Here is a 12,524-nt window from a genome sequence, read left to right as displayed (position 1 = left end):
CTCTCCGCAGATGAGAACTGCAAGGATAAATACTACAACTGTAATGTGGTGGTCCAGGCCCGGCTCTGTGTGTACACCTATTACAAAACAGCCTGTTGTGCATCCTGTACCCGTGTGGCAAACAGACAGTTGGGGTTCCTGGGGCGTAGATAACAAATACTCCTCTGCTCAGAGCAGCAATGGCACTCTTCACATGGAGCTTGAACAGTGCTACTGCTTTGACTGCAGCAATTGTAGCTTCTTAGAGATGGGGTTTATATTGCTGAGTGCATCAAGAGTATGGTTAAATCTCACACCCTTTCAGTTACAGTAATTGTGCAGTTACCTCTTTTAAGATGTTTGTTGTAAAATCATGACCTTTTTTAAGCATTCATTTTTAATGATACTGTGATTTGCACCTGCTCATCAGATAATTATTTAAGGAACATACTGGCCTTAAAATCGTGAAATTAATGAAAACTAAAATCAATTGCAGGCAATTACTGGAGATAACTGACCAGTATGGTTGCAGCTGCTCCATTATTTTCTGAGTGCTTACTTTTACTTGGTATTTTGGACTGCCTTAAGTTAGATGACTAAATCAATGAAACATGTGCATGAGAAAAATGACTTCCCAAAGAACCAGACCCTTGAAAACTATTTATCATCAGTTTCTTAGCACTCTTAACGTATATTTTTAACTACTTCAGTCCATTCATAATAAATCAGTCACTGTTAAGCTCTCTCAGTTGTACTTTTAGCTAACGTCCTGTCCTTAGGCAGCAAATATATATTGACTGCCAGAAGGTGCCTTTATATTTAATTCATAAACTCGTGAAGATACACTTTTATAATTTTGTATGGATTTTAAAATACAGTACCTACCAGAGTGACACTAGTGTCTAGCCCTTTAAGTCTTTAACAACTGCAGCTGTCAGTGAGACAGGTTAACCAGAAAGGTGAAGAGCCTTTGCTGGTATAAAAAGTGATTGTTTCCATTGGTGAGGCCTCTTTTCTGTAGGGACTTATTTCAGAACTGGGATCTTGCCTAATTCTTGTCTCTGCACTATTGTTTAACAACTACCAAACCAAAGTACTTTGTCCAGACCTAGTCTGGATAAGTCACCAGTTTCTGAAACAACCACCAAAGAATAGAGGCGTGTGTGCCTTATAGCAGTCTGTTACTCTTGGTATCAGGCAGCAGTATGAGTGTAGTAGCTGAGTATCTGTAAAAAGGGGATCTTAGCTATTGACATTCTTCAGGTTTTGATCAGTTATTAGAACATACTTGTCTTTTTTTTACTCAAGTTTCATTGCACAGATCTATTCATACCACTCCTTTTCTATTACTCAAGAATGGCTGCAGACTTAGAGCTGAATTTAAGTGGTGATTTTTCATTTCTGCAATGTACTCAGCCTTGAGACTTGCTAAAATCAAATAGTATACTATGCAGTGCAGATGAGATTTTGCATTATCTGCATGTTCTCTAGCCTTTACTTGAGAGGTCTTTCAAATGTGTAAATAAGGCTGAGGGGAAAAAAATAAACACCTCTGCTTATTCAGCTGTTTATTACAGCATATTGCTTGTAAATGCCCATCTATGCATCTGTTCCTAAGGTGCCAAGTTGTAAAACAGCTGTAATAATCTATGTTCAGTCACTCTCAGAGATGTGGTTTAGGTATCCTGCTACTGATGCAGAGCCAGGTTTGAGCCTCATTGTGTATCCTTTTCTTCTTGCTACTTTGATGGAGATGATGTGGCAAGGGAATGGAGTGCTGTGAGGCGAAGGTTGCTGGGTGTGGTACCAGTCACATCAGTTTGTGTGCTGAGAGCCACAGGAAGGTGGAATTCCTGTACTCTAAAAGTTGCATTGAGATAAACTTTTGACTGTTTTGATTCAGTCACTCTTGGAAAATATATTTTTGGACATGATGAACTGCTACTGTTTGGCTACATGAAATGAAGAAGTGTTTCCCCTAAATTTGAAGGTCTTCTTTGTGACTCTAAATTGTCATATGTCAGCCAATAATGTCATTGGCTGTTTCTGTACACCTTGACTCGGGCCTTTTCACTGTAAATAATAGATATAAAGTTGTTAGAAAATCTAATTAGGAAACTTCTAATTCAAGTTCATTAATCTTTCACAGTCCTCCTGTTCCCTTGTATTACAAAGATTTATCCATGAAGATAACTTACAGTTTTGTTATCATATTATATTCCTTAGATTCTTGACCAAAGAATGATATGGATAAAGTGCAGTGTAAACAGCTCTGGAATCCAGTACTTCTGAATACAGATTTTCATCTGTGTATCTCATTGCAGCAAATCTTGACATACATTATATAATTTTTGCTGTTGTCTCTTTCGTCCCAAGGAAGTGTTTCCTGTCAGCTTGAGGGAAATACCTGTTCCATAAAAAGGCTTCCTGAAAACCCCAAGGCAAATGAGATGCAGAGAGAATCAGGTTTGCAGTCATAGAACAAATTCTTCTTACACACACTTTGGCTGTGAGACCATCAGTGACTCAGCACATAGACAGATCCTCCTATTTTATAAAATCTGTTATTTTGCTCTGGAATATATGGCCATTAGCTTATTTTACAAAGATGATCATCTTGTAGGTTCTGTTAAGCTGCCACTGAAGTAAACAGTGTGACAGCTATCAAATAGTATATATATACACGTAACAGTATAACTCTGTATTACAGCTAATGTATACATCTTTGTGAATTGAATGTAGTGAGCTATGGTTATACAAATTGTACTTTGTAAGTAAAGAGAAATTTTTCAGATATACCAGATTAAAAAATACAGTTTTACCTAATTAAACATCTAAAGGTAAGGAAAGTGCCAGAATGCTGCTGAACTTAATCATTTATCATCTCTTCTCGTGTGCCAGCATTATTAAAATAGTTGTTCCTGCAAAATAAAGAGCCCTTTTCATCAGCACTTTGATACACTAATATTGTCTGCACAAAGTAGGTGCTGTGCTAAGATTTCACCATCTCACAAAGCATAGTTTTGAAATTGGGCCTATAGCGTTTGTTCTAATGGAGCAGTGCCCCAGCTTACTATGATGCCTGCAGAGGATCTGACTTTACTTTCTGGAAGCCAAAGGTGGCCTTAATGAATGTAGTAGACTTAGAGTAGATACAACACCAGTATAAGTAAGAAATTGTGCATACTATCAATTGCAAATATCAATTATGCAGACTTCTGATTTTTAATGTTTTCTTTTTCTGACATTGTAACATCAGTCAAAATCGTGCAGGATAGTGGAAAAAAATGCTTCCTTGCCTTGAAGGTGCTTTACACAATCCAGGAAGACCAGAATAAGTTAGATACTTTATTGAAAGAGTCCAGCTGCTTACGGGGTAAAATCTGCATAAAAGTTTCATGTCTTACAGACATGTGGCTGGCCAAATCAGCTTCATCCAGAGCAGGCTCTGTGTCTCAAAGCACTTTCCTTTTGGAATGGAGGATTCCTGGTGCAGTTGTATATCAACTTACCAAGGGCCTGTCAGAGTTTGCTACTGCCTGTGCAATGTCACCTTCAAGCATATGTAGGTAGAATTCCTTGTGTGCCCCAAATGCATGCCAAGTTTGAGAGACCGAATTCATGGAATCCTCCCTTCCTCTCACAGAGGATGATGTGGAAGCATGAGGGTTGCCCCTGTCATGAAGGAGTGACCCTGTGAATGTGTCTGACTTAGCCAGCAATGAGACAGAGTTAGTGTTTGTTTCGGTGTCTCTGACCTTCAGCCCCAGGGCTCTGGAGAGGGAAGGGCTTGTTGGGAGGCAGGGCAGTGCTGGGGAGTGCAGTGCAAACTTGGGTGTGCTGCAAGCCTGCCAGCCTTGAATCCACCCCTACTGGATGGCCACGGGCTCAGTGCAGGACCACCTCAGAACCCCTGTACAGGGAACTGGTGTCTTCCTCATTACTCACATAAACGTCTCTTTTTTTCCCCCAATACTTCAGCAAATGGAGAACTTTCTGTATGAATAAAGCAATGTCTAACATTAATGTTATTGCTTAGATCCCAGTTTTGTGGCAATATGGTGCAGTTTTATACCAGTCATATAGTCTATAATCCTAGAAAGTGCCAGTGGTCACCACTGAGGGAGGAAGGAGGGAGGTGCTCAAACAGCCTATGGCTCATATAGGGGAGGTTATGTCTTGCTGAAGAAAACGCTTCGCTCCTCTCTTTGTGGTGTGCACCACTGCAAGAAGTAAAATGTGCGTTTTAGGGCTTTGCTTTTCCCCATCCTCATCCTGACCTATCCCTTTTACACCCACACCAAGGCTTCTCCTCTCCTTCTTACCTTGTTTTCATCCCTTTATCCTTTGGATGACAGTATTAAATTTTGCCAGAATTACTGAAAATCCTGAACTGGCCTTTGGTTTATAAGAATCTGTGTTAGAAATAAGCCCAACTGTTAAGAGAAGAGTGTTTCTGCCAGCCCCTGGATTTTTGTGTCTGTGCATATCCATGTTGGCTAGTTTTAAATGCACAGTAGCAAAGGACACAGTGAATTAATTCCTGTGATTGCACAGCTGTTGACGTCTGTAGTGGCCCTTTATTCTAACATGTAACATCTATTGAAGAAAAAGAGTTATGGTCCTCACAAAGGACAAGCTGTGTGTTTACCTGGTTTTCTTGAGACTTAGTGTCTCTTAAGAGCTGTTCTTTGTATTGGACAGATAATTTGTGTGCATGCCTGTAACTGGAACACAAAACATGAAATATTGAACATGAAGGTAAACTTTATTTCTGAACTTACAGAATGTTTGTGGGAGATGAAATTAGGCATTCTTTAGAAAACAGAGTAAAATAATTATTTCTATGTCAGAAATGAAAAATCATCCACTAAACATTTTCAAAATATTTTAAAGCAACTTATAATCATTATAATACTTCAGTGTGGGCAAAATTCAGACCTGGTGAAAGGGAGAAAATTCCATTTAAGAGAATTCATAGCAGACCTGAATTTGGCTCTGTGCTTCTCAGCTTTTAATAACCAGAAGTTCAGAAGAGTAAGTTCCCAATTTTATATATCCCTATGTAGTGTAATTGGATACAGATAAGTACCATCATACCTGGAGAGGAGGGGAGCTTAATTCTGATGAATCATTGACCTTTCAGCAACAGTCATTGCTGCTTGTCCTGACCTGTTTTTCCATGCTGTTTGGGTCTCCTGAGACCAGTGGCCTTGGCAGGGGTTGGGTACATACGAGCTTGTGAAGTCCCATCATAGTCACTCACGATCTACAGAGAGGATCAGGAAGGACAGGAAAAGAAAGAAAAGAAAAGAAACTCTCAACCTTTTTTAATATGTATAAAATTGTCTACTTGACCCTCATAATTGATTTTGGCAGAAGGATATACTTTATTATAACTTATTTTGTTGTTATTTGTAAATACAAGATGTCTATGGGAAATATGTAATTCTGAGCTGTGTCTGTGGAACAAGCCACTGCATCAAAATATTTCAAATATTTAGAATAGGCAGATATTTTAATTAAAAGGGACCTAATAGGTATTTATTTACATATACCATTCAAATTTTGTCCAGCTTTTTCATTATACTAACCCATCTTTTTAGGGAATTTTATAGCACAGTTATTACATATATATTTTTGTATATATGTCATACTGTAAATCCATAATACAATTTTCTAAACTTTCTGATTAGCCAGTTCCTTGAGTGAATTAAAGGGGGAGAGTATAATTGCTTTCTGACTCGTTCAGGAATATGTATCCCTGGCAATGTACCTGAACCAGAACTGTACAGCATCCTTTTCATATTGTATACATTTTCTCTTTGATGAAAAAAATGTTAACTATTTTTGTTTATGACTAATTTATTTTTTATTATTGTGAAAAATAAAGTAACTCAAGATTAATTTATGTGACATGTTTGGGTTTTTTTGGTTGATGTGTACTTGAGTTTCTTGAGAATTAAGGAAAAGCATAAACAAGGGTACAAACACACTAAGGGAACTTAGCAAATACAGGGGTGGGCACAATATAACCAAGTTGCAGAAAGCTGTGTAACCCGTGTGCCAGCCTTTGAGGGGTGACAGCCAAGCTCTGGGATGTCCCAGGACAGCGGTGAGTGTTACACAGGGAGCGCAGCTCCCTGTCCTGGGTGCTGGGGATCGGCCTCTCCCCAGGTGCAGCTTCTCCTGTAACTGATGAAGGGTTGGACTGGTTCTTCCCCACTCTGACATAACCAGAGCAGCACTACAGACAGTTCTCTGCAGATTTAAGAGTAATTTCACTATAAATAAGCGAAATCACAGAATCATAGAATCATTAAGGCTGGAAAAGAGCTCTGAGATCATCAAGTCCAGCCTTTGACCAAACACGACGACATCCCCCAGACCACAGCACTGAGAGCCGCATCTGGTCGTTGAAGTCCCAGGGGAGCAAAACCACACGAGCACTTTTTTGGAGGTAAGCCGCTGTTATTTGTCCTTTGATCTTTGCAGCTACCAGAGGCTGTGCCGCCCCTGGGGAGCGGCAGTTCCGGCGGTTCGCGTAGGGCCGCGAGGGGGCGCCGCGAGGGGGCGCCTTCCTGCCCGCCGGGCTCTGAGGGGACGGGAGCGCCTGGCCTGGGGCGGGCCGGGGCGGCAGCGCGGTGTCCTTGCTGTGTCTCACGGTGTCCCCGCGGTGTCCTCGCTGTATCCTCACGGTGTCCCCTCATTCCGGGGAACCAGTGCCTGTGTCTCTCTCTGGGGACACAGAGATTTTAAGTGTTTCATAAACGTGTGGGAGGTTTTTGCTTGGGTTTTTTTGGTTGGTTGGTTATTTGGTTTGGCTAGGTTTTTAAAGTAGAACTTGAGTTATTAAGCTATAAAATTATACAATAGTAAATGCGTTGCTCTTCCCCCAGATGTTCTTTGTGTTTAAAATAAAACTTCAGTGTAAAATTACAAAAAGAGCCCTTAGCAGCTGCAGTACTTCCCTGTGGTGATTCGTCTGAGCCCTCAAGCCTGAGGAGCTTGAGAAGGATTCCACATCACCAGCTGATGCTGGTTTCCGAGTCCCTGCTTTCCGTGATGCCTGCAAAGAGTGGACCTCTAAGGTAAATACAGAGGCTGTAGCCAAAGTTACAAGAGCTGTGTGCAACCCTGCACTGAGCAGTTGTTGAGTGAAAATGCTCGTCTTTAATACCTGTCTCCATAGCCTATTTCCATGTTAAACTCTAATTTGTTGATTCAGAATATTCTTATGCAAACCATTTTTTACATAGTTACTGCTAGCCACAGTATTAAAAGGAAATTGTTATAAACATATATTATAGTATTGGCTTCTCGCAAAGTATTAAAGTAGATATTATATAATGTTAGAAATGCTTTTTGCTGTGTGGATGTAGTTTTCTCTCGTTTTAGCAAGAATGTTAGCAAGTGTGAGCAAGTAAGATAACCTCCAAGCGAGCAGAGGATGAGGCCCAAGGAGCTGCTGATGAACACTTTGTCCAGAGAACAGAAGGGCCCAAAGGCTGCTCTGCCTGGAGAACGGGCGGCCAGGAGGGTCCGAGAGCCGCTATCACCGCTCTGCCCGGGGGGCAAAGAGGCCAAAGCTGCAATCAGCCCTGACTGTCTGGAGAATTAAGAGATCCACCCTACCATCGACTCTTACCTAGCGGGCCCAACCCCAAGAATCAAAAGAAATAAAACCACAAGGCCGAAGACTACACATGCTCTAAAAAGGCGGAACCAAGGAGTGGCCATGCAGATCAATTCCTAGAAAAGTTTTGATATGAATAGAGAACAGACAGTAAAAATGGTATAAAAAAGACTCACCTCGGGCATCAGGCGTGCTCTTGGCAGAGCGCCAAGGCACCCGGCCCTTATCCCTTTGCTTTATTTTATGTGTCTCTTATTGTCTTTATATTAAACTCTTTAAATTCTAACAGGAGAGTGAACTTCGTTTTTCACAGAAATGGAAACCATTACAGAGATTTATTGATGAGGTAAAATTCAAAGAGATATTCTTAAATTAACCCAAAAACTTGCTTTTGGTTCTCCACAGATGCAAGTTCCAATGAGGAGCAAATATAGAAAAGGCAATGCTGGCTTCCTGCCCTGTTTTCAGATGTAGCTAGGCTGACCTGAGCATTGATTAAGAATTAGCTGCTGCCGTTGATCTGGTTGGCTTTGGTGGGGATTTTTTGAAGCATATAAACAAAGTGAATGTAGTATAACACCTATCCACAGAAAAGTGTGAAGCTCCCGACAGACTAGTAAGGTTGGAATGCATCCCGGGAGACCATCTGCTTTAACCTCTCTACTCACAGCAGTGTCACCTACAGCAAATTGCCCAGATCTGTGTCCAGTCAAGTTTTCAATGTCATCCAAAGGATGAAATTTCCTGGGTTTTGTTCAGTTTGTGCCCTTTGCCTCTAGTCCTGTAACTGCAAAGTCCTGAGAAGCACCCGGCTCCATTGTCTTCATTCCTTCCCTTCAGGGCTTCAGAAAGTTGAAGAGAAGTGCTCCATAGTTTATTTCTCTGAACTATGAAGACTGTTAATGCTAGAATATTGTGTTGTCATTGTGTTGTCTTCAGTGAGGTGACTTCTACAGTTTAAAAGCCTGAGAAGATTTTAAGTCCAATCTTGAGATCCAAAGCAGAGATTTTAGTATCGAGTTGAAGCAGTTACTGAGGGTAAGAAAGGAAATTAATGCATATAAATGTTTGGCACAGCTTTGGGCACTGTAGATAATTTCTATTGTATTTCCTTTGTTACTCTGGGCTGTTTTATTTTGTTTGTTCTCTGTTACTCATTTTTGCTTGGGATACACTGAAAGAAAAGCGAATATTTGAAGAAGAAAGACTCCAACTTTCAAAGGAGGAAAAATCCAATAGGGTAGATCAGGAACCAAAAGTAAATTTGCTCTAATATTTAAATAACTTTCATACTTCATTCCTACTTAGTGTATAATTTTGAGTAAGGCATAGGAAGGTAGATATTTAAAGTGCACATAATATGGAATTAGTGATGTACCTGTACTGAACTTGGAATTACTAGGACATACGCATGCAAATGAATCAAAGAAGCATACCAGTAATTGTGAAGAAAATCACATTGTGTCCTTTCTATGTATTTGGTGTCCAGCAACTGTAAAACCATGAGTTCAGTTTGTGCCAGACTAACTGTGTCGGGGTTTAGCCCCAGCCAGACACCGAGCCCTGCACAGCTGCTTTCTCAGCCCCTTGCGGTGGGATGGGGGAGGAGTCAGAAGAATAAAAGTCAGAAAACTTGTGGGCTCAGATAAAGACGGTCTATAGGTAAAGCAAAAGCCGCATGCACAAGCAAAGCAAGGAATTCATTCACCCCTTTCCACAGGCAGGGAGGTGTTCAGCCATCCCCAGGGCTGTGTCCTCTGCCAGCTTCTTGTGCCCCCCCCAGCCTCCTCACTGGCAGGGTCATGTGAGGAGCAGAAAAGGCCTTGGCTCTGCTTAAGCACTGCTTAGCAATGATGGAAATATCCCTGTGTCATCAATACTGTTTCCAGCACAAATCCAAAACATATTCCCATACTAGCTACTGTGGAGGAAATTAACACTATCCCAGCCAAAACCAGCACAAACTGCTATTTGGAATGCAGGTGATCTTTCTCCAGAGTGGCATATAAGGTGCAATCTGAACATTCTATCAAGGAACTGTAGCTTTGCGAATTCTTGTGATAAATAAATGTAAATAATATATTTCCCAGCATTCTAATTTGGTTTTCATGCTACTTAGGTTAAAAAATAAAAAAATCACTCCAGTCCTTAGTAAATGATCCTGTACAATTGTGTGGATTATAACTACTTCAACCTTAGTATCTCTAGTTCCAGCTGAATCTTAAGTCAGATGACTGAAATAGCAGTAGATAGCAGTGTAATATTAACCCAGTGGAAGTTGAATCCTTTTGGGATAGGGAACTGTCTGCATTTTTAATTATTTTTGTTTATTATTAAGGCATATGAGCAAGAGTCAGCCCTCATGAAGAAAAGGTAGCTGCTGTTGTCTATATTGCCCAGACTCTGCAACAGTGAACACATGCAGACAGTTCCTACTTCCCAATTCAAGTTGCCAGCTGGCTTTTGTATTGTCACCTGTCCCTCTGGTGTGAGGTTGAAAGCAAGCACAAAGTTCACCAAGGAGAAACTACTGATTTGGAATTGTGTTGTTGTGGAACTTTGGGAAGGTACCCTTCCTTGCTCTGGAAAACAGAACCATGAATCTGATGGTTGGAGAGTAAATCATAAAATTCCATTGAAACTAAGGAAACTATGCCAGGCTGCTATACCAGGCAGTCTGTGCTAAATTTTTAAAAAAGAGAAAGCATTTCCATTATTTGAATGGATCTATTTTTACCTGCAAGAGAGTATCAAAACTGAATTAAAAGTATGTTGTCCTGGGAAGTACAGTAAATTTGTTTTCTCTCCCTTAGAACAAAGCTAGCTGTTGCTTCAAATTGGCCTAGGCCTTGGAAGGGATGGACCTTCTGACTTAGAGCAAAATAGAAGAAACATGCCAGTGGAAGAAAATGTCACTGGAGCTGAAGGTACTGCTTTGGAGCAAGTCTAAGGTATCCTCTGTTGTTTTTTCTTAAGGACTGTTCATTTTATTGTATATCTCCAGAACTTAAAAGCTTTTTAAGTTCCAGCCTTCACTGCTCTTGCAGCTCTTTACCTACAATTTGTGACATAGCTACTCTGCTGGTCTCAGCAACCCATTGAAAAAGCTGCTGCTAGTTCTAATTCACAGTCAAGTGGTGTCAGACTGCAGAAGGTACTTCAAATAGGTCAGAAGGCCTACTTAGTTAAAATAAAGTAACAGGTAACACAGAAGAAGTAGCATGTTACTGTTTCTCCAAGAAGCATTTAGCGTGCTCCTCCTAGTACGGGTTAACTGGGTTTTGCAAGTTCATCACAAACACTATTTCCAGCAGTAGTATGTTCTCTTTGAAACAGATTTCCTGCTGTCTGGAGAAGTCTCTTGACTTTTTTTTTTTTTTTTTTTTGTGGAAAGAATGCTTCCTGATTTTTCACAGTTAAGGGCTAACTTTTCTTGGAAATGGTTGCTATTGCCCTAGAATGGGCGAGTATGCTATGGATGCAGAATTAAGAAGTAGCCAGAATGTGGCCTGCTCAAAAAGACTGTCGTAAATTCACTAGGTCAAGTGGGCTTTTAACGATGAGTGGATGCTCTTTGGCTGCCACAGAATAAGGGAAAATGAGAATTTGTAAAATCCAGTCCAGCTTAATTATAAAGCAGCACCTGTCTGAAAAATTATTTTTGCTTGTAACCAACCTGACTTGCTCAGCACTGAACTTTGGCTGAGAGTGGAGAATAAAATGTAGTCATTCTTTCTGTTTTCAGCCTAGAGATTGGCAAGTGATGCTCTCGGCTATATAAATGCATGAGACAGTCAGATTTTTGATATATATTGATTCAAAAATGTAAAGCATTGGGAGCCTATAGCAGCACTAAACCTTTATGCTATTTTAACAACAAAGTAGTGAAGGAGAGAACAAGGAAAAACATCCAAATGTTCTACCAACTTTTTTATGGTTGTTAGCAGATAACCTTGGGAAAAGGTGTTTATTTGAACAATTGCTTCCAAAAAAAAGGAAAGAGAAATTCTGTGCATACTTCACATTCTAACACTTAAAACACAGTGTCCATTTTTAATCATGTTCTTGCTGTAGCAATTTAACACATAGTTCTTTTAACTTAAAATGTCTCCAGTGTGGGAGCTATTGTTTTTCTTGAAAACATCATGATTTTTTATACTGAACTGTAATAAGTGGGTTCCTTTCCACCTCTGATTTTTTTTTTTATTGGGCATAGTCTTCCTTAGCTTACAAAAAAGAATCCTAAAATTGCCCAACTTGCCGTATCTTTTCTTGATGTAAATTGATGAGTTATACTGTTGTACTGGGTTGGTAATTTCAACCTATGGGTCTTTGATGCAGAGCACAAAATACTTTTTATTAAATAAAGAATGAGTGCAGCAGATCATATGTGAGTGGAAGACATTCAGACAATGGATCAGATTCTTAGCTTGCTCATTCTTGCTAATGTGTAATTATATGAATACATATTCTATCTCCATGTTTTATGCAAGCACTTTTAAGGGCAAGATTAGAGAGCAAACTGTGAACTGCAAATGTAATCTGAAATCAATAAAATGAAATTAAATAGAGAAAGGTTACATTATAAAATACTGCATTTGGAATGCAAAATTTATTGATCAAATGTAAACTGAAGAATTACAAAAAATCAAACTAAATGATTAATTACAGGTAACACTTCCAGCAGTGTTTTTTTCTTAGCAACATGAGTTAATGCAAGAATAGGGATTTGCCTCTCAGTAGCATTTACAAGATCTATACTTAAATCATGTGTCACACGGAAAATATTGTGGGAGATTTGAAAGGAGTCTGAAAAAGGGAAATGAAAATAAATATATTTGTCTCTACCCACTATGAGCAATTTTTAAACTAATTAAATTTGTTTATTCTACAAGGTAAAGCCTGGACA

General features: G+C 39.8%; 1 protein-coding gene across 3 annotated transcripts in view; it reads left to right on the top strand.

Annotated features, from left to right (window-relative positions):
- Positions 1–5,895, top strand: part of THSD4 (thrombospondin type 1 domain containing 4) — a 260,490-nt gene extending 254,595 nt beyond the window's left edge. For all 3 annotated transcript variants that reach the window (XM_048317821.1, XM_048317822.1, XM_048317823.1), the window contains one exon: positions 11–5,895. In XM_048317821.1, coding sequence (XP_048173778.1) covers positions 11–153 — 143 coding nt within the window. In that variant the 3' untranslated portion in view covers positions 154–5,895. The remainder of the gene's footprint in view (positions 1–10) is intronic.
- Positions 5,896–12,524: the final 6,629 nt, after the last annotated feature.

This window comes from Corvus hawaiiensis, chromosome 13 (genome assembly GCF_020740725.1).
Source record: "Corvus hawaiiensis isolate bCorHaw1 chromosome 13, bCorHaw1.pri.cur, whole genome shotgun sequence".
In the NCBI taxonomy this organism is placed as follows: domain Eukaryota; kingdom Metazoa; phylum Chordata; class Aves; order Passeriformes; family Corvidae; genus Corvus; species Corvus hawaiiensis.
This window is presented reverse-complemented; position numbering and strand designations above follow the sequence as displayed.